The 23,106-nt window shown below is 38.8% G+C and overlaps 1 protein-coding gene and 1 pseudogene across 1 annotated transcript; one reads left to right on the top strand and one right to left on the bottom strand.

Annotated features, from left to right (window-relative positions):
• Positions 1-477: 477 nt before the first annotated feature.
• LOC139711832 (evolutionarily conserved signaling intermediate in Toll pathway, mitochondrial-like) lies at positions 478-6,925 on the bottom strand. Its single transcript, XM_071623681.1, has 5 exons — positions 6,803-6,925; positions 5,838-6,243; positions 4,916-5,136; positions 4,182-4,422; positions 478-701 (listed from the first exon to the last, which is right to left on the bottom strand). The coding sequence occupies exons 1-5, from the start codon at positions 6,923-6,925 to the stop codon at positions 478-480; spliced, it is 1,215 nt and encodes a 404-aa protein (XP_071479782.1).
• Positions 6,926-14,144: 7,219 nt separating this feature from the next.
• LOC139711822 (decapping and exoribonuclease protein-like) lies at positions 14,145-20,672 on the top strand (annotated as a pseudogene).
• Positions 20,673-23,106: the final 2,434 nt, after the last annotated feature.

Here is a 23,106-nt window from a genome sequence, read left to right as displayed (position 1 = left end):
TGTCTATGATGTAAATCCAGACAGTGTGAAAACACATTCATCTGCTGTTATCATGGCTGGTTATATCAATACACATTCTTTTATTATGACTACTTCCTGGATGCTCATTTCTCATCGAAGAAAGAGGCATACCCTATAGAGCACCACAGTAATGATGTTACAGTCTTTTGTTATAGCTCAGTGCTGGCTCCAAAGAAGATAGCCTTGCACAAGGCTCTGGGCAGTAGTTTGGAACCAGGTACAAGCAGAGCTAGCAACCTTCGTGTTCACAGATGTTTGGGCTTCATGAGGTTGTTTAGAACCAGTTTCCATGGTGATGAGTGTCTATAAAGTCACACTTTGGTACACTATAACAAGAAACCTAGAGCCAGATGATTCTGTCACATGACAAAACCATTACAGCGCCCCCAGTGGTGAGGGGCATACAACTTTTATTGCAATCCCTGCAAACTCTGGTTGCCATGGAGAATGCCGTCATCAACTCTCCAGCATCTTCGTGCCTTCTCCTATGTGATGCACCGTCTCTGATTCGGCTCCATCTCCTTTCTGGTCAAAGAGGTTGAAGATGACGTTGAGCCTGGCCAGATGCGGGTTGCTCTCCTGAAGCTTCCTGACCCACTCGTTGAGGGTTTCCATGGAGCCATTATTTGTCATGCAGAGAGCATACACATTGCCTTCCATTGGGGCTGGAGGCAACTCACCTTGAGAAAGAAGATAAAAGACATGGAAAAAACAAAGACTCAATACAAAAATTGTACTTTATGTATATGTACTTAATACTTCATACCTAAAAACATAATATCTACCTGGTATACAGGCTCTTTTTCACACATGGACACTTTTAAATGCAAAGGATTTTCCACAAAAGTAACCTTCATTCATTCTAATACAGTCAAACCTGTCTATAGCAGTCACCCAACGGAGATGAAATAAGTGGAAGTTATAGACAGGTGGCCGCCATAGACAGGTTCTTGAACATGCTTTATTCTTTTTTCATTGAACAACAAGCTTAAAATTGCAAATTTTGTCAACCTCACGTATCTCAAACTTAATTTTGTTTCACTTATTCTGCACTTCAAGACAAAAATTTACATTTTTTTTGTTTTTGTTTTTGTTTTTTTTGGGGGGAGGGGTCGCTTCCTTCCTTCCTCTTGTGAATTTATAAGAGCAACACAGGAGATGAACCTTCCTTGTTTCTAAAAAAAGTGGGTCATCTTTGCTACTTCCTGTAGTTGGATTGTTAAGATAAAATTCTGAATAATCAGTAATAAATGATTCCACGCCAATGAAAATATCACACCAAAAATTACAATGCAGTCAGTTAATTCCAATGAGTGTTTGAATTTTGGCAGCTACAGTCAAACTCGGATACCTCGAATTCGTCGGGACTGAAGAAAATGGTTCGACGTACGCGAATTTCGAGGTACGCGTACGTCGAATTTTCTTCGACTTATCCAATGTTTATCGATGTTCGACGTTTATCGATGTTCAACATGGTGTCTGTTATAGTGCCTATTGATTATTTGCATGCTTGTCAATTTGAATTGAATCAACTTTTATATGAATGAAGTGAGTGAAAATCGGAAATGAAATCAAAATTTCTGAAATAAAGATTTTGGTGGCCCGATCGCGCCACCAAAAAAAGAAAAAAAAAGTCGGATGTTTGCCTTTACTTTTGAAAATGAACAGCGGTAACAATCGGCTACGTAAGATGCTAAAATAAAGGTCAGAGGTTTGCGTTTAATTGTGGAAATGAATGACGGTAATATTCGACTCGGTATGATACTAAAATAAATGTCGAATGTTTGCTCATACTTTTGGAAATGAATAACGATAAGACTCAGCTCCGTATGGTGCTAAAACTAATGTTAGATATTTGGTTTTGCGTTCGGAAATGAATAAGGATAACATTCGGCTCCGGAAGACGCTGAAATAAATGTCTAATTTTTGCTATGACGTTCGGAAAAGAAAAACAATAACATTCAACTCCGTACGATGGTTAAATAAATGTCGGATGTTTCCTTATACTTTCGCAAGTAAATAGCAATAGCATTCGGCTCCGGAAGATGCTAAAATAGATGTCAGATGATCGTTTTTATGTTCGAAAGAAAATAGCAGTAATATTCTGCTCCATCATGTCTATATGATGCTAAAATAACTGTATGATGTTTGCTTTTAAATTTCGAAATGAATAACAGTAACATTCAGCTGCGTTTAATGGTAAAATTGATGTTTGATGTTTGCTTTGACGTTCGGAAAAGAGTAACAATAATATTCAACTCCTGACAATGATGAAATAAATGCTGGATGTTTGCTTTTACGCTCGAAACTAAATTGCAATAACATTTAGCTCCGGAAGATGCTAAAATAAATGTTGAATGTTTGCTTGATGTTCTGAAGTGAATAACAATAATATTCAACTCCGTACGCTGATAAAATAAATGCCGGATGTGTGCTTTTACGTTCGAAAGTAAATGTCAATAGCATTCAGCTCCGGAAGATGCTAAAATACATGTCGAATGATTGCTTTTACGTTTGGCATATTTGGAAGTGAACAGCAGTAACATTCTGCCCCATACGATGATAAAAAAAAAATATTGGATATTTGCTACGGTACATTTCGAAATAAATATCACTAACATTCAGCTATACTTTTCATGGTCCAAAATGTCTGATGTCTGCCTTGACGTTCAAAAATGAAAAACAGTAACATTCGGCTCCGTGCGATGATAAAATAATTGTCAGATGATTCATTTCACTTTCGGAAGTGGACAGCAGTAACATTCGGCTCCGTTCGATGATGAAATAAATGTCGGATGTTTGAAATGAATAACGGTAATATTCTGCTCCGTACGATGCAAAAATAAATAACAGATTGTTGCTTTATCATTTGGAAATGATTAATGGTATTAATCCGCTCAGTTAGATGCTAAAACAAATAGCGGATGTTTGCTTTCACGTTTGGAAATGGATTAGGATAGTATTCAGCTCCGTAAGATTCTAAAATGAATGTCGGTTGTTTGCTTTTACATTCAAAAATGAATAACGGTAACTTTTGGCTTTTTACAATGCTAAAACAAATGTCGGATGCTAACAAATGTCAGCAAATCCTCCCATTTTCTCATTTCAAACGTAAGTTTTAACCTCCTCAATATATGGGCATCAACTTTTATAATAATCTCTACACCTATTTGTCAAATGTTTAAACACAGAGTAAGATGATTGAATTTTCTATTAATTTGTTTTAGACATGGGCATCTGTATCACTTCAATAATGATTAATATTAATTTGTCTATATTTAGTAGGACCGATTTAGTTTTTCTAATGTTTTTCCTGATTTTTTTTTTTGGTCACCAGATTTTACTTTCGACCACCAGAAAATAAAAATCAATGATATTGGTGGCCCGATAAAACTTAGTGCGGAGCCCTGTGTATTCTATTCTTCATTGTGATCGGCCTATACTTCCAGATTTTCATAATCGCATTGCTGGAAAAAAAGTTTCAGTGCTTGCGTTCTCGGGGAAGTAAACTTCGTGAAAGGCAAAAAAAAATAGTTTAAGAAAAGGCACTACGAGGGAGATTGATGTTTTGACAGTGGAGCGTGATTAATGGCAAAGATATAACTGTCAACGTAAGCAGGTGCGCCCCGACGGTTGAGAAATCTACGCGCACGGTATGACTGTCTCGATCAAAAATCAAAACACAGTGGTTAAAGAAAAGCAAATGATGGGGCAGCGCGTAGTGCTCTATCGTAAAGCACTCCATTGGCACGGGTGCTATGTGCATACCATGTACGTGTGGTGTTGGGGATTTTCCTTGTCAGCTGTGTATCGGGTATTTCTTCTTGGGCGCGCGATTGTTCCGGTCTCAGAATATTTACAATCGAGTGTGAAAACATTTGGACATGTCTTCGCTGTCCACGCGCGCTTAATCGGAGATGCTGAGTGATGTTTGCAATTTCGATTCGAGCAACATGCTGGGAAAAACAATAAGTTAATTAAGATCGGGACATTGGATTTCCCTTCGAGGTAACCGAACTTCGAGTTATCTTTTTCGAGCTACGCGAATTTTAATACACGGAAACTCCATAGGAACAATCGGGACTTTCATTTTGCCCCCGAGGTAAGTGATATTCGGCTTATCCGACGTCGAGGTATCCGAGTTTGACTGTACTTCCTACCTCTGTCATATATGGGGTCATATAGGTCTAGTGGGTCGGCCCTCAACACATAGTAAGTCTGCTTGTGGGTCCGGAGCCACAGAGTGTAGGGCCCTTCCACAAAGAGTGGTCGGTAGACCTGGTGCTGAGCCAGCTCCTCCTGCTGGTCTGGACTCTGCACGCTGGCTATGAAGTCCCGGCCCTGGAACTCTGAAAAGTCGTGGTCTTTCCTGGTGACCGACATCTCAAGAGATCCATCCGCCTGAGGCAACAAAATAATTTCCCAAATACAATTACAAAATGACACCTCTACATGATGCGCATACCATTGCTGAATGAAACCGTATTAATTATTGGTAATGTGACTTGCAACTTGATAAATGCTAAAAATGGCAACACATTGCGCATGAACACACAGGGACATACAGAACAGTGGCCAGTTGGATAATTTCATTATTTGGTGCACACACAATGCAACACATAATTTATGTGTGATGCACTCTTCCCTCCATCCATCAAACAGATGGCATCATACTATACACATTACGATTGAGACACAGTTTACTGAATGTGAGCCCTACTTATACTTTAGCCAATTCAATAGGACTTAAACTCCTGTCCACATTGCAGGACTCTAGATTAAATTTCCTGTGGTGCAGATAATCATTCTGAGACTGTGTTTTGACAGTGCACTGCACAACAAAGTCTAAATGAAAATGGTCCAAAAGGAAGGACTCCCAGAAAAGAACACTTACACTGAAGACTGAGAAGTTTGCTTCATATTCTGATATCCTCTTTAGGCCCAGTTCACAGAGTTTGATGGGGTCAGTGGGCATCTCCTTTGGTAGGGGGAAGGGGTTGATGTTGCGGAACTTGGGGAACCAGTACATGAGGCGCTGGTACTTCCTGACAGGGTGTGCCTTCTTGCCAAAAACGCTGATCAGGATTTCCTTTGTTTCATTATTTGGCAAAACAGCTGGAACAGAAGTTTTATAGGAAAAAAATAACTGAAGTGCAACTTGTCATCAGAAAATAGAATTGGAAGTATTAAATAGAATATGTGGACAATCGTGAGAACCAAAAGCAATGAGCAAGGTGAGACATGGAACAAAAGTGAGAAAACATTTAATGCTTTGGAATACCAGTACACAAAAGAGAGTTAGTCCATAATGACTGTTTGTTATATCATAATAATCATGACTATTAAAGTTCATTGAAACAATGTGCATTATCAACACAAACTGTACCAGGCTACATTTAAAGCCAATTGGGTGAGCAAACATCTTCTGTGTAATGGATTCCGTACTCTTTTTGCACACAAGTGACACGCTTTTACTCATTCACTTTGTACATTTGGTTTAATTGTAGAAGACACACACACAAGCAATACAGGAAAATGTTTAAAATAGTTTAAATTAATACTGTCGACTACAATTCCAACACTTGATAGATTATCTAACAGGAAACATTTTTGTTTTTCAAGTCTTTTACAATTACAGACTGTATAAGTTTGACAGATTTTCCATAGGAATGTTTTGGGAAATTATACATCAACACTATGCAGACTTAAAAAGTGGGCACTAATAAACCCTGAAAATATGTTTCAGCAACACACAGTCTCCTATTCCCTGATATTTTTCATGACTATACCACCCTCAACTCAAGGTGATCCCTTACCATTATCCTCCATCTGCTGCAAAACTTTGATGCCACATGTCTGTTGCTCGGGATAATGGTTAAACATACTCTGATAGGCATTGCGTGCCACATATTTGTCCTTGGGGAAGACGTCCAGGAGGCGATTGTATGCATCAATGTCCTTCTCCACTCCAAACAGCTTCATGTACCTCAAGGCAGTCTCAATGAACTGGACATGGCCCCTGCGTCTCTTGTCCAGCTCAGTAAAAGTCTGCACGATGTCCTTGAAGGCTTCCTTGTTCCTCGTCTGCTGTGAGCCCTCCTCAAAGAGCGACTTGGACAGAACAAGGGCGTTCCGCTGCAAGCGGGAGATGCCAGCTCCAGTAGGAATGTCGTTTTCTTGACGACAATGTGTGCATGTGTGAATTGATGAGATTCCACTGACCTAGTGTGAAAGACACCACAGATGCGATAATGAAAGTACACTTAACAAATTTCAGCAGAATATCAAAATCATCTTATCTTCCAACCTTCTCCATCTCAATGAAAACTCCCTTTAAGATTATATTAGGAAAAGAATGGATTGATAGTTTTTATTGAGACATACAAAGTTCATAACCAGCACAAATAATGTACACTGGGTATTCAATGTTTTAATGTTTAAAAAGTACCTTGGATATTACTCTTTGTTGATTTACTATTTGTTGATGGAACATAATACAAATCCCTTTACATTTTTGTAACAAACTGTGTGGTCTTCTGAGATTTGGATTCATTGCCTATAAAAATACTCTAAGAACAGGCTCCATTTTGTCTTTTCAAACACATACACAATCTAGAGTGAAGGAAGGCATACTGGTGGTGCCGAACTACAAGTACAATGAAATAGAATCTGTTTATGACCACTTCCTTGCGTTAATGTTAACGGGATAAAGGCTGGTGACCCCATAATTGAGACATACAGTGTATGTATTTATCATTTGTTCAAGAAGTCTTTCACTTACCTGTGAGGCAAGTTGATACTGCTTTCTGAATGTGTACAAGGAGTATTTCCCAGAGTGAATTATACTCTTCTCTCTTGCCAGTCTTGATGTTGTCTGTAACAGGAGTCTGCCAAGTGATGCCATTTTTCACTGCAACCATATGATATGAAAGATAAAACAAATCAAAGATACATAATGAAAATCAATGAATGAAAAAATGAGGTCTATAGAGCCAGATGATTCCAGAATTCTACGGTGCCAGTAAGTTGAGTACAGTGCACTCCCGTTACAACGAACACGGTTATAACGAAATTTCGTTATAACGAAGTAAATCATCTGGTCCCAAAATTATCACCATTAAAGTCTATGGTACAGAATTTGCTTATAACGAACACAGTTATAGCGAAATTTCCGTTATAACGAAGTCTTTTCCGAGCGCCACAGACAAAGAAAAACAAAAGAAATGTGCTCCATTACAACGAAATGCGAATTGCTTTCGAAAATACGTAGCGGAACAAGCATTTATAGCGTCTCTGCATGGGTGAACGCTTCACACCACTGTGTGTTCGCTCCTTGTGTCACGCACAGTTTCTGAGGGGAACTTGCGTTTATTATTGTAATACAGTTATCCCATCACATTTCACATAGCTTTCCAGTATATAGTATTCAGCAAACATACGTGGTACCTTGTTTTCGTTATATAATGTATTTGTTCGGTTATAACGAAATTTCATTATAACGAAAGAAAACTGCCGGTCCCGAGCATTTCGTTATAACGGGAGTGCACTGTATGTGAATTCTGGAATCCTAGTATAAGGGTTATATACATTGTACTAAGCTATCATGTTCCTCCCACAGTGTAAAAATACCATGACCAATTCGTATTTAACCTCATCAAAAGTGTTGCCCTCTTTCAGAGGGTTGGATTAGAGCAAAAAAGTACAATTCTATGGGATGTTTAAAGGAACTCCTTCTACTTCATAAATGATCAGAAGAAATGTCATGTCATGATAATGTTCAAAACCATGAGCATAAATTTAAACTTTTTACAGAAAATTTCGGACACAAAATGGGGATGCCGGACAGGCGGATGAGGATATATAATTTTTACTTCTCCCCTGAAAATAACCAGCTCATAGTAATAGTCTAGAGTAACTGCGGCAGTAAGCGGCCGTGCAGCCGTTCGAGGCAGGTACAACATACACGGTAATATACCGCTAAACACAGCATTGCACTGTTACATGCACACTACACGTATACTAACACACTAGCAATCAACAAAAACCAAGCGATAAAATGGGCACGATCTCTGACGAAAGTGGAATTTTCTGGCATAATCGTGATATAGTCCCCACCTCTCCGTTGGGGACTATTACAATCCCACCTAGTACCTACCTAGTTGGGAGTGTAGCACGTATTGGGTAGTGTGTACAGCTAGCTGTACCAGTCTTGCGGATTTTGACGCAACTGACGTCATGATTGGTCAATAGCCGTGAGACAACCCACACTAAAGTGACACACACACTCTGCATACAGTACTGCGTATCTCCGTGTATCTCCCTCTATTATATGGTCGTGATATAGTCCCCACTCTATGGGAAACTGCGTGCGAATTACACGTGGTGGGGACAATTTCACGACCATAGAGTAGCCACTCCCCCTCTGTTATGCTCGTGATATAGTCCCCACACAACGACGAACTGTGCGTGTTTTGAATGGAGGTGGGGATTATTCCAACAGTATATATACTCGTGATATGGTCCCCCCTCCACGGCGAACCGGCTGCGTTATGTATGTCAGTGGGGACAATTTCCACGATGCCTAATGCGGATCGCTACTCAAATCTCTCTCCTTCCTTTTGCCGCCAAAACATGGCTATACCGACATTAGCAACAATAATGTTTTAGTTCATGCATAAATCTCGCGTGGATTAGTGACGACAACGTACAATTCCAAAATCTCTCGAGAGATTTTGAGAGAACGGGATCGGAAACCTGTGCCCGTTTCTAGACACTTTACGTTTTAAACTTGATTTGAAAAATCTTTCTCCTTCCTTTTGCCGCCAAAACATGCCTATACTGACATTAGCAACAATAATGTTTTAGTTCATGCATAAATCTCGCGTGGATTAGTGACGACAACGTACAATTCCAAAATCTCTAGAGAGATTTGGAGAGAACGAGATCGGAAACCTGTGCCCGTTTCTAGACACTTTACGTTTTAAAGGGTGTGTACAGTTCTGGTCGAGGTGAAGATTTAGCTTTTACCGTTTTGTGAGGTATTCAGAAACCACTCTATGAGATGTCAAAGAGCATGCGGTTCTAAGAGGTATCAAAAGTTTATTCGATGAAAATCGGTTTTGAAATGGCTGAGATATCCAAAAACAAGGTGAAACAAAGAGATACTAATAAAGTTGGGGCATGTCGCCTTTTATTATTAGCACTTTTTTGGATATCTCAGCCATTTGAAAACCAATTTTCATGAAATAAATGTTGAATCCTTCTTAAAATTACATGCTCTTTCATATTTCATAAGAGGCTTTTCATTATCTCACTTAGGAATGTTCAAAACATGAATCCCTACCTCTACCAGTACTGTACAGTCCCTTTAAACTTGATTTGAAAAATCTTTCTCCTTCCTTTTGCCGCCAAAACATGCCTATACTGACATTAGCAACAATAATGTTTTAGTTCATGCATAAATCTCGCGTGGATTAGTGACGACAACGTACAATTCCAAAATCTCTAGAGAGATTTGGAGAGAACGAGATCGGAAACCTGTGCCCGTTTCTAGACACTACGTTTTAAACTTGATTTGAAAAATCAAACACAAATTCCCCAAATTGCAAAATTGTACCATTGCGATTTATATTCATTGCGTTGCTGCGAAGATATGCGTGTGAATTCGTATGATTCTGTCGAGATAATTTTTCAGTGCCGACTGAGTTGAAATAATATGTGTGATTTTCCTTCCTTAAGTCGCCATATTTGTTTTGCCTATAAATTTCTATTGCCATACTCGGAAAATGAATTGTTCTCGCGCTCCGATTCGCAACATTTAACCGCGCTGTACGGTGCAGGCCCGTCTGAAATAAAAAAACAAAAGTCAAGTTTGTTAATCTGAAAACGACAACTTTCGGATTACTAGTTCGTAAAAACAAACATCTTTCCTTTGTCGGACTAATAACTTTGGACTGAGATTTAAACCTTCGGCATAGCGAACTGTAACAATAACTTGCTACCTTTTCTTTATTGACATTTCAGGAAGCAGCATGCGTTTCGGTAGTTTGAAATGTGTAAATGTTGCGATTTCTTTCCCGTGCTAGTGCAGATTAAGTTCGGTCACGGCGAAAGTTCCTGTAGCCATTACGAAATTAAAAAAAAAAAAAAATAATGCAAGTCTTTTCAACAATGTATAACGCACTTCCGCATAGAGTTTTATTAGTTTTGTACAAAAACTGCAAGTCCGAGATTCTGCAACGCTTAAATTGCGTTTTAAATACAGCGTTGCGTGTGGTTTGATGGACTTGCATAATATGGACAGTTGCGTTTGAACGCAATTGAGTTTAACTGAGTTTCCTACACATAGTTTCGTATATGAATCCAAACGCAAGCCTTGACGTTCCGTGTGATTTGATGGACTTGCATTTGATTTTTAGAATGGATCTTGATTTTTAATTTTGCGTACGAAATAAAAAAAACAATTAATACAAGTTTTTTCAACAATAACGCACTTCCGTTGATGTTTGAGATGCGTTTAAACGCAGTTTCTATAGTTTCGTACAAAATCGCAAGTCTTCTCTGGCGGCTGTGCTCTTCCGTTGAAATACTAGTACAGCGTTTCGTGTGATTTGATGGACTTGCATTTATTTTGATTAAAAAAAAAAAAACCAATGGAAGTCTTTTCAACAATAACGCACTTCCGTATAACATAGATGTTCAGAGATGGTTTTAAATGCAGTTTTTATAGTAGTAATTAGTAAATAAAACAAAAACAATGCAAGTCTTTTCAACAATAACGGACTTCCGTATATGTTCAGGGATGGTTTTAAACGCAGTTTCTATAGTTTTGTATGAAAACCGTACATCTCTGCAACGCTCTTGCGTTTGAATACAGCGATTTTTTTTTTTTTTATTTCTAGAGTTGTCTTTAAAGGCAAATGAGTTGTGATTTCATACACCTGCATTTGATTTGGGATTTGCATTTAATTACATAGTTGCATTTTAATTAATTTTCTAGTGAAATCATGAAAACGCAAACAAAATTTCACATGACAAATACATAATCATGTGAAATAATATGTGAAGTATGCAAGTGGGGGAGACCGTTATCAATAAGAAAATCGTTTGCTTTGGACAAAGGCCTCTCAACATTATGCCTTGATTGTTACATTTTTTTTTTCTTTTTAACTAGAGGTACGGAACACACGTAGAACACAATACTGCATAACATAAAATCTGTTTTGTACACAAACTGCAGCGAAAATTATGACTAAATGAATGAGATAATAAATGAATAAGAAATGAATAAAGAAATAGAATAGCTGAATCGACCCACATCAAAGCCTTAAAATTCAAAGTAGTTTTCCGTTTATTCAAAAATGTAATAACATCTATAAAAAAATAACTAAAAATTGCATCAAAGTAAAGAGAAAATACGGAAAATGCATTTAACTGACATAATACTACAGCAATAGCAATGACATTGCATGATCATCATCATCATCATCATTATCATCATCATAAATCTATATAAATACAACGACGCACGCACCCAACTTGCGCTTGCATGCCTCGGACGGGCCAACCGAATTCTTAATTGTTATAGGGTAATTGAAACATTTTCTTTCCTTTTGTTCTGCTAAAAATATATTATAGGCTACTTGTTTTCATCACATTGTTCAGTGTAGTATTCTGGCGGTAATTGAGTCAGGGGTTGTTTTTTTTTTCTCCCTCTCTCTCTCTCTCTCCCTCTCTCTCCCTCTCTCTCACTCTCTCTCTCTCATTCTTCCACTCAAAGAGGAATCCGGTACAATGCTCTAAACGTGTAAAGAAGAAAAAAAAATTGAAGTCACAATATTATGTAAACAAAAATCGGTAGAACATAGAAAAGGAAAATGACAAGTAAAATGATTGACGAGAGGCAATTCGAACTTCGAGAAAGTCACACAAAAACAACAACAACACCAACAACAAAGCAATCATTTGTCCGATAAATCCAAGCAAGATAAACCTTGTGGAAATTGTCCCCACTGCCATATATAACGCAACTGGTTCCCTGTGGAGGGGGGACTATATCACGAGTATAATACTGTTGGAATAATCCCCATCTCCATTCGAAACACGCACAGTTTATCGTTGTGTGGGGACTATATCACGAGCATAACAGAGGGAGGAGCTACTCTATGGTCGTGAAATCGTCCCCATCACCGTGTAATTCGCACACAGTGTCCATAGAGTGGGGACTATATCACGACCATAATAGACGGAGATACACCGAGATAAAACAGAGTGTGAAGACCAAAGCGTCTTTGGTGAAGACAGAACTCCCGTGCGCGTTGAGGTGACCAATCAAGACGAGAGCAGACAAGCGCAGCACAAGGAGATATGTACATGTACAGTTGTGTGCAAGGTAGCTGTTGGGATTCTATTAGTCCCCACCGGTGACGTTATACCCGAGGTGGGGACTATATCACGGTTATGCCAATTTTTGGTACAATGTACTTCTTAACATAACAATTAAGAAATAATGGTCCAGGAAACTTGATTTTTTGTCGTTTTCCCGATGCTCATGGATTTTGAAAACATATCCTCACATAAAATAGAACTTTCGCGAGCCGATGTGGGCCGCCATTTTTGTTCGGAAAGTGGATGTTACCATCGAAAAAATTCAGAAAAACACGAGAAAGACATCAACAACACCGCCAGAATTGCGATCTTGTTTGCGGCCAATGCATGTGCGCCCGCTATTTTCACGTGCTTTCACAATGGGAATTCAGGGTTCGAAATTGGCGATGGTCCGCTGGCCATTGGCCACCCGAAATCACGTCGGACTAGCTAAAAATCATAAAATTCTGAAGTTACTAGTCCGTCTGGCTAGCCAAAATATTGCTTCAGTGTCAAAATTGATTCTAAGTAGTCCGCCTGGCTAGTTAAAAAAAAAAAATTAAGTGCGACCCCTGGAATTGGCGCTTACGCAGTGTTCGCGAGACATGTGAAGGTGTTCAGCTAAAGATCGCGGAGCACGCGCGTATTGCATAGGGATTGTACATCGTGCCGCAAGCAGAAATACTACGTCGCATATCGCCCTTATCGGCGAAAATTGTGCCGGGTTTTGCCCTGGTAAATCATGAAAACTGCGTTGGTCAATGGTAAATTTCTTTTATGAAAACAATTGCGTTAATGAATAATCTTGTCTATGATATATGAAATGGTTGAAAATAATTTGCCTGATTTGTTTACAAGTTGGAAAACCCCTTCACAATGCTTAAACTGCCGCAAACGGGATATTTTACTCTATATACTATTAGACCCCTATTTAATTAGGTACCGGTATTAAAAACTCCCAATATTGTGTCTACTACATCAAATATCAATCAGCAAAATTATTAATGTTACTACGGTAAATTTGAATCAATCATCTCACGACGATGCTACCATTAAGTTTTAAATTAAATTACCAATTCGCAATTGTACTAACGTAACGATTTTTAACATGTTATTTTGCGTCCCGTTTATTATGAATATCTTGTCCTCGCTTTGCAACCTTTACTTCACTCAAATTGGCTAAACCATGAATTAACAAAACTATTTGCAATGATGCCAATGATGGTCTCTCTTACACACACACACATATACACATCATGTACAAACTACGATAAAATTACACTAGACTAGACTATACAGGGCAGGAGTCGCTCGCGCTCGTATAGTTACGATCTTCTGTGATCCTTACATAATAAGTAATAGATGGGGCTAAAGGAAAGTTTAAAGTCGAATCATCTCGTTGGCCATTGGCAGCGAAGCCAGTTCTTTCACAAAACGGAAAGGGGTGTTACTGTTACTTACCAGGTCTCTAGAATAATATCAGCACATACATGGAAACAAGTGTTCTAGACTGCTGCACACAGGAAAACCATGAAAGGCCCCATGGTCTTCACATGCGCAAGTGAGGGGTGGTATGACTCGTGTGTCTTCGGAGCGGTAGTCGATGTAAACGCGTCACGTCGCGTCGTCTACTTTATTTTGTACTCCCCCTCTACTTTGGCATGGATGGTTGATGGCAGCGCTAGTTCAGTGATGAACAGTGCTAGCGTGTGAGAATGGCGCCTGGTTCGCGACGGGATGGATGGCGTGGCCGTGGCGTGTGTGGTCGGGTTTTATAGTTCTGGGTATTCCCCATTCTCATCCAGTGCAGTTGTATATTTACTGTGCAGTTAGGGTGTTAGTTCTGTACTGCCAGTAGGCCAGGCCCAATTTACTACCCAGATCATAAGAATTAAGGGGCCAGTAAGGCAGGACAGCAGAAAATTGATTTGTGAGATTATAAAAGGATGGCAACCATTGTCAATAAAACAGGTGAACATGCTCAAGAAAGGCAGAAACATAAACGGAAGCACCAAGAAGAGGAGAGAGAACAGGATTCGAAGTCCCCACCAAAGAAGCAGAAACTTCAAGATGCAGATGATCGCCCGGCCATCAAAGACAAGAAAGTACCAATCAAACCTTTCCCAGTCAAGCCCATCCACAGGTTTCAGTCTCGCTTCCCATTCTTTCGGGAGCCAACTGAAATTGGCCACTTCTCCCTGGATGAAGCCCGCCATGTGCATTGCGATGCAAGACTCCTCAAAGTCTACACTCCTCCAAAGGACCCCAGGAAGACTCACTTTGACCTGAGAAAGGGTTACAAGGAATTCATCAAGAGAGATGATGATGATAAAGAACGACTGAACAATCTGACAACTTGGATGCTGAGGAAGAGGAGTGTGATATCCACGCGAAGAGAATCCAAGAAACATCAGGTGCAGAGGAAAAGACAAATGAGGAAGGACAAAATGAAAGGTACCGTATAGGACTTCCTGGTTGGTATAAAATGAGTAGCAGCACTTGGAGAGCGTGAGCACCTGCAGTTAATTGCAGGGCTGCCAACCTTGAGTGAGAGTTTGGAGTGAGACCCTAAGATGGAGGAGCAGAGGGGGTGATGGGGTGGGGGGAGGGAGGGGAGGAGGGTGGAGAGAGGTAATACCGGTACTGTATTTTACTTTTAGTTATTACATCATCAAATGGTGCAGTCTGGTACATCTTAGTCATGATTTTGAATTTAGCACATCTCTACACAAGGTGGGTGTGCCTGTTGAAAAAAAATCATGAACATTTGGGCTTGGACATATTGAATATGTGGAATTTATCGATGAGTTGGGGACTTTATTTTCTATCTTTTTTCTCTTTTCTTTTTTTTCTTGAGGGGATTCAGCATGAGAGTTTGTGTATCAGAGTACTACGGTTACAATTGGGTGAATTTTGTGAGAGTTGGCAGCCCCACATCTGCCAATATACTGTGCATGCATCTTTTAAAGAAGTCCAGAATTAAAAACAGACAGACAAACAAACCTGGGTCTTGGTATCAAATGGAAGTGCTTCGAAAAAAAAGATTGAATATACATATTTAGACCCGACAATGTAGTTCTATCAATATGAAGTTGCATCACTAATTGCCGCCCCCCCCCCCCCCCCCCCCCCCCCCCCCGCTTTTCTTGCCAGGTTAAAGGCTGCCTTTGTCATGTGGAGAGGTCACATGACCAAGTTCCTCTGCACCCCGTACGAGAATCGGGAGGGTTGGGCCATGGCTGTGACCCTTTTCAATGGCACATACTACATCAGCGAAGTGGAGACGGAAGAAAACAGGAGGCGGCGCAAAGAGATGTCGGAGAAGGAAAATGAAATGTCGTACTGGGGATACAAGTTTGAGCAGTATGTGACAAGTGGTAATTCAGTTCTTTTCTACAATTCAGCAACAAGAAAGTAATGTACGGTACCAAATTGTATGCGAACGTCTACAGAAATAACAAAAAATCAACAACACTGGAACATTGGCATTGTGCTATGGCCCCTAAATGGCTTTATTCTTTTTTACATAAAATAATAAAGCCTAGTTTTTTTTTATAAAGCACAATACCAAGACAAAAACTGATTCTTAAATGTGGATTTAAATTATGTGATATTGATCATCATTCTGAATAGAAACATGATGAATAATACTTATCATTGTTTTCAGTTCTCACTTCTGAGGGTATCTATTTTCCTCTTCTTCTCTTTTTCATGTGTAATGTTCCTTGTTTGAAACATTAGACCCAGAGTTGCATATTTTTGCAGGGAGGCTCTCTTGAAAATTTTAGAGAATATAAAAGTCTCCCTAATTATGAAAATTTAATATTGCCAGCCCAGTATATCAGTGTGTGCTAATTTGATAATCAGTCAATTCTTGATAGAATACTGAATAAAATCCTGTGACATAATGAGTACAAAGTAGTGTAGTATGTTGTTATGGGTATCATTTGTAAATTCCAATGATGATGTACTCTAATTAAAACACTTTTCAAGCCACAGAGAAGTGACTCTATGCACCGAACATTAATTATCAAGTCTTTTTAGTAGGGTTATTTTGGCGAGAGCAAACCTCTGTAAGCTAACATCAACAGCATATGCATTATGGCTGAAAGCTTACATTCAGGATGAGTGTGATTTCAATTATCCCACAGATGATGGAAAGACAGCCTCTGTTGATACCTCAAAGCCTGTGAACAGCAACGAAGCGTTCTGTTCTGTGATTCAGACCAGGCTGGGCTCTCACTCATTGATCTACAGTGGAGAGGTGGACTGTAGAATCAACCGACCTGGTGCCAAGCCACCAGCAAACTATGTGGAGCTCAAGACATCTAGAATATGGTACACCCACAACAATGAGAGGAACTTCTACAGGTAGGAGGATATCAGTGATGGTGGTAGTTTTACATCCACATATGTGGGACTGATTGTATAATCATTTATCATTTGTATAAGTATACATACACTGTACATTATTTGTAATACCAGGATGTCAAAATATAAGTATGTCTATATCAGCACTCTGAAAATATGATAACACTACTACACAATTATTGTCTTTCTTGTTAAAAACAAAACAAAAACAAAACAAACGAACAAACACAGAGAACCCCTTAACCAACAAACAGCTAAAACAAACTGGCAAACTAACAACCAACCCCACACAGTGGCCTGAGATGTAAAGGACAATGGCAAGTTCCAGTATGTTTCATGAGAAAACAATATTTGGGTGACATATTGTAACATCATCATCTCTGAATGCTGTAAAATCATATTGGGAATGATTTGAACACAAAAAAAAAAAAAAAAAAATTGTAATATATGCTAGGAAACAGATCTTATCTATTCAACATGGTTTTTATTTTCTGCATGTTATTAAGACGTTTATGCGTTATATATCCTTTCCTTCTCTTCTTTCAACACAGATTCAAGCTGATTAAATGGTGGGCACAGTCCTTTCTTGTGGGCATCCCTGAGGTTATCTGTGGCTTCCGAGATGATGATGGTGTGGTGCATCGTCTGGAGTCATTTAGGACGTTTGACATGCCCAGCAGTGCTCGTGTGAGTTTGAATTATAGTAATGAGATGCTGTCTTGCACACACTCTCCAAATCCTACAGCACACTGATGTGCACCCTCCAGGGGCGGATCCAGGAATTCTGTAAAGGAGGGGGGCGCAACTAATATTTCTGGTGCCACTTCCGGGTTTCATTTCATTTTTATCTTTTATTATTTCTTTTGTTTTTAATGAAAAATAAAAGGGGGGGGGGGCGTGCGCCGATTGCGCCCCCCTCTGGATCCGCCATTGCCATGTGATGTGGCTCAGTTGGTAGCACTCTGCCTCAAAATCAAATGAACAGGGTTCAATTCCCATGAAGTCTAGCTGAGCAGTGTTGCGTGTTCTCATACCGTTCCCTCTGGTATTTGAGAGGCAAAAGGCTTTGTCCTTTGGGTAGTACATTAAATGGAGATCCCGAGTCAGAGAGAGTCACAACCCACACATGTCAAAGATTTTGCTTCATTCATTCATCACAAAGAGCATTGTGCTAACCTGATGAAGTTTCCCCACCCACCTACTCATACCAGTAGTATAACAGTATTGGTATCAGTTCATTAAACACCAGATAGATAATAAAGAAATAGTGAATTTCATGTAATAAGCCGATTTTCACTTTGTTGTTGTTGTCTGGTCTCATTTTACCCACAGGGAGCTTGGGATGGTGCAGTTTGCTTCAACTTTGCTGACCAACTGCTCTCTTACATCAAAAAAAATTGTTAGAATTGATGACCCAAGGTAAGACGAGGGAAAGAGTCAACAATTGGCCACCACTTTGTTGCATTAAAAAAAAAAAAAAATCTATGAAATGTCAATCAAGCAGCAGCAACAGGACTGTTGCCAGTGCTATGAAACCAGGAACATTTGCGGAGTAAAACTTTGGTGAATTGGAGCCAATGGCTTTTTCACAGCATGAGACTTTTTGTAAATTGCCAACCACAAAAACTTTCATGTGAATTTTACTTTCACAAATCATGGCTCCTTGCAGTGTTCATGAAAGTTACATGCACATGAAAATTTCTGGTTTTACAGTATGTTCCATAGGTTCCTATACATATATATGCATAGATGCCAGCCTTTTAAATGGCAATGCAGTATTCTGATAGCTGAAAAATGTATTTTTGGTGAAAAAATAGTATTTTTACCCTTCTCACAAAAGACTGGTGTTATGATGCAATTTGGAAGAAACCGCATATCCATGAAACCTACAGTATTTTAGGCAAAAACAGTATAAATACTGCAAAAAGTTGCAATTTGGAAGAAACAGCATATCCATGAAACCTACAGTATTTTAGGCAAAAACAGTATAAATACTGCAAAAAGTTACAATTGGCATTTTTGCATGTGCATAATTTTGCTGTACCTTCAAGTAAGTTTGTGCAACTGAGATTGCTGCAATGTAAGGGACAAATTTTGCCAGTCACACAAAAGTTTCACTGCATTTTGTCTTTTAAAAGCTGATGGAAGTAGACTGGATGGAGATTATGAGTCTCTCAGTTGCATCTTGGGACTCATGATATCTCTAAATCATTATAAAGTCATTATTTGTTATATATGGGAAAACTTCTCAAAGTATGTTCTGCCTATGAGAGAATATTACAGGGGCCATGGAAGTTTTTTGCCTCTTTAAAAAAAGAAGAAAAATAATCAAAGATAAAACAAAAATACACAACACAGCCCATGACATTTTGTAGGTCCTGACCAAGGATTCTTCCTGTTAAAGCAGGAGGGATAACTATTGACCCTTGAAACCCCCCCCCCCCCCCCCCCCCCCCATCTGCAATCAGCAGTTGACCACTGGCCATCCATGTGATATTACCAAATGTGTACTGAGGCTTAAAGGCATAATTTACCATTTGCAGATAAAACAAAAACCCAGCAGTAGTGCTTTATGATAGTTCTAAAATGGGAGTTTGGGATAGAAACAACCACTGTAAAAATATGAATCTGTAAAATTGATGTTGAGTATCTTTGGTATTGTTAAATACACAAAATGTGAACAATGATTATAATAAAAATGTTTTCAGACTAAACCGTCTCCAGTTATGGTTTTAATGAGAAAAATACTGATATCTCCTTATATTTTAGGCTTTATTGACAAAATTTTATATGATAGGATGTTTTGTGATGCAACAGACCTACTCATATGCATCAAATGTGATATTTTGAACATTTTTTAAAATCACTGTTCCCAAAGGTAAACAGGACCTTTAACTAAGGTATTTATAACATCCACTTTACAAATCAAATCACAGAGCAACATGGTTTAGACTTGTCATATGTGAATCGAGTCATGAGAACTACTCAGTAAAGATGATTTATGTGATATGATAGTATCATGTACAAATGTAATGTATTTATGTGTGTAATTCTGTCTGTGTATAGATTAGTATAGATTAGTATAGATTTTATTGACTCTTCCGACCCCATTCCGGGGTATGACAGTACAACACATAAATACAAGATATGGTCATTACAATAACAAAGAATACATGTTTGTGATATATTACAATGATGTATATAAAATAGTCTATACCTACTAAACATATATACAGTGATATACAAATTGGCAAGCAAGGTTAACTAATCGTATGAACCATACGACCAAACAATCGTAACACAACTACAATAGATCGAGTATTTGTATAATGCACGCATATAGTGTGTGTTTGTTGTGTACTTGCCACACATACATTGTACATCCGTCACTGCCCTCTAATACATTCCCCTCCTTGTGTGGTTTCAGGGTGGCCTACATGCTGGAGAGGGCCCCGGGGTCATCGGAAGTGACCTGTGTCCTCCACGACGATGGCAAGGAACAGTTCCTCACAGAGGAATTCATCTCATCCTTCAGGTAGCAGGGCAGCATCCGGGGAGAGTCCATCATCATGTAAAGACAGCTGCCATTCTACATGTGTGAGAGTTCTTCCCTCAACCCTTTCTGTGCTCCAAGTCCCAATTGGCACAGAAAACCCCATAGCGTTGTACACACTGTCCACAGCCCCTGGGACAGAGAGGGTTATTCCTGAAACCATGAGGAAGTGAGCATACCCAGTGTTTGTTATGTTGGAACAAATTCTACAGCATGGCAGAACTACTAACCATGAACCTTTATCATTCCACCATACTACCACTTTGATTCTGCCCTGTAGTCTTGGGATGAAATTTGTGAGTGAATTTATGTACAAATGTACCAGTAATTGGCTGACTGCAGAGGTAGATGCCAGTGAAATGTGTCGGTCAGAAGTATAAAGATGTCGGCATACAAATGACGTGCCTCATCAACTACTAGTACATATTTTGCTGCAATTAGATATGAATGTGATATAACAATGAGAGAATGCACGTCAAATCTCAAACAGTGCTAGAGCAATGGCAAGGTGATTTTGTTTGGCTCAAGTTTGTTGATTGTGTTGTGAAAGACATACTCCTCACCAAAATTACAACCGATGCTGCAGTGGACCTGAGGGGTATGTCTATGATAATCTATAGTAGCCTACTGAGTATTAGTCAGAGGTAGTAGCCCTTATTTGCACATTGTGATGGGTCTGGGGCACGAACTGGTGTATGATTACTAGAAATGACAATCAATGTTCAGAAATGCCTTTTTCGCAGAATTGAATTCATGATCATAATGTAATACAGCCAACTCTTCATACTGTGTACTCCATACATGTGCGTTTCAAGTATAATATTTCGCAAATTTGTCATTGTCTGTGCATCACCAGTGCTGGAGTTCAGAGTAGTTTTAAGAGCTAATCTGCTCTGAAAATGTATGGTAAGTCTTTTACTAAAGGTGTGTTTAGTATATCAGTAAAAGTTGTCAATGAAAGTACAGTCAGCTCCTCATAATTTGACAGCACATATTATTATGTCAAATAATCAGCAAAGTTGATCAAACTTAAAAGTCCCAATTGCATTTAAAGGGACGGTTTAGTTTTGGTTAAGAGGGACCTTCTGGTTTCCAACTTTTTTTGTGAGATAATGAAAAGAAAACCTTTTACGAAATATGAGAGAGCATACAGCACTAAGAGAAATTCAGAGTTTATTTGATGAAAATTGGTTATGAAATGGCTGGGATATTCCAAAACAAAAAGGTCTTAATGAAAGATAGAACCCACCTTTTTATTAGGATCATTTTGTTTTTACCCTGTTTTTGGATATGTCAGTCTTTTCAAAAGCGATTTTAATCAAATAGACTTTGAATTCATCATAGAATTGTATGCTCTTTAATATCTTATAAATGGTTTCTTACAACATGTATCTCGCAAAAAGTTAATTAAAATCTGAATCCCCTATCACGACCAAAAACTATACCATTCCTTGAAAGCCATGTGTGTTTATTCCTCTGTACACACCCAAGTCAAATGTCACCTAAGTTGATGCATTTCTTCAGTCCTCTCAAGATTGTCGTATGCAGAGTTGACTGAACGTACATTCTTATCCCTCATAAAAGATAGCAAGTAAATACATTACATTATAGAAATTTATTGCATTAGTGAAACTGAAACTTTGAGAGACGTGAGGCAGAATGTCAATTTTGTTAAATGAAATGGAAAGATACATGTATACATGTATGCGAGATATATTTGTCATCCGTAGGAGCTGATTACCCCATGAGTGAGCCTGGTGCTGTATCCCATGTGGTGTGTTACGTTATAGTGCCATATTCCTCTGAAGAATCTAATCTGGTGGTAGTGTCGCTGCCCGGTAAGCAGTAGATGACAGGTTCGAGTCCCACTGGTTCCTTTTTTTCCGACATGTTTGTTAATTTACAGATCAGCAGTTGCGATCTTAACAAATTTTCATTTGTAGAGGGAGACAAACTGAAAAAAACTCAAACTTGAAGAATCTAGTCGTTTCATGTTTTAAATACATATAGAATATGTATGGTGGTAGTGGTGTGTGTGTGTGTGTGTGTGTGTTTGTGCGTGTGTGTGTATGCATTGCATGTGTATTCTGGGAGCTGGAGGTTAGGGTGGATGGTAGGAATGAGTTAGATTGGGAAGCACGGATTATATTGTGACTATACTGTACATGGTACTGACTTAATTCTTTAGTAATGATCCTTCATCACCGGATATTGTACATTTGTTTCCAGATGATGGTTGTACAATTTCATCTTCATTTGTCTGTTTTATACACATTCAAGTACCAGTATATGCTTATCATTTATGCAATAATTTTTCATTGAATGAAATTGAATGAAGATTACTGTAAATAAAAGAAGGTAATGTTCTTTGAGAAGAATTTTCAGCTGTTTGATGTGTTTTGAAGGAAAGTGGCAGGAGTAAGTTGCATTATCCATTTCCATGTGTAACACGCTGAACTTTTAGTTTAAAAACAGAAATACAGTATGACTGTAAAGCGTGGAATGTGGAGTGGTTGCGAGAGTGTTGATAGGTTGATAGAGTGTGAGAAATGAGTACTAGGACATTGGAACATTTTAGTTATAGATTTTATACATTGTGTGCCTTAATATATCATGTCTCAAATTATATACAGGTATTATGGCCTCAACCTTGGTAAGTCAATTTTGAAAGACAATACCAGGGGATGGTCCTTGTATAACTTTCAAATGATGCCTTTCATGCAGAGACTATAAATAAACCTATGCATACTATTGTCCGGTATTTACTGCATGAGCAAAGTTTTCTGTCTTCCAAG

Source organism: Diadema antillarum, unplaced genomic scaffold, assembly GCF_040938485.1.
Source record: "Diadema antillarum isolate AM-2024a unplaced genomic scaffold, OU_Dant_1.0 seq00001708_RagTag, whole genome shotgun sequence".
In the NCBI taxonomy this organism is placed as follows: Eukaryota; Metazoa; Echinodermata; class Echinoidea; order Diadematoida; family Diadematidae; genus Diadema; species Diadema antillarum.
Note: the sequence above shows the minus strand (reverse complement) of the source record. Positions and strands in the feature narration are given on the sequence as shown.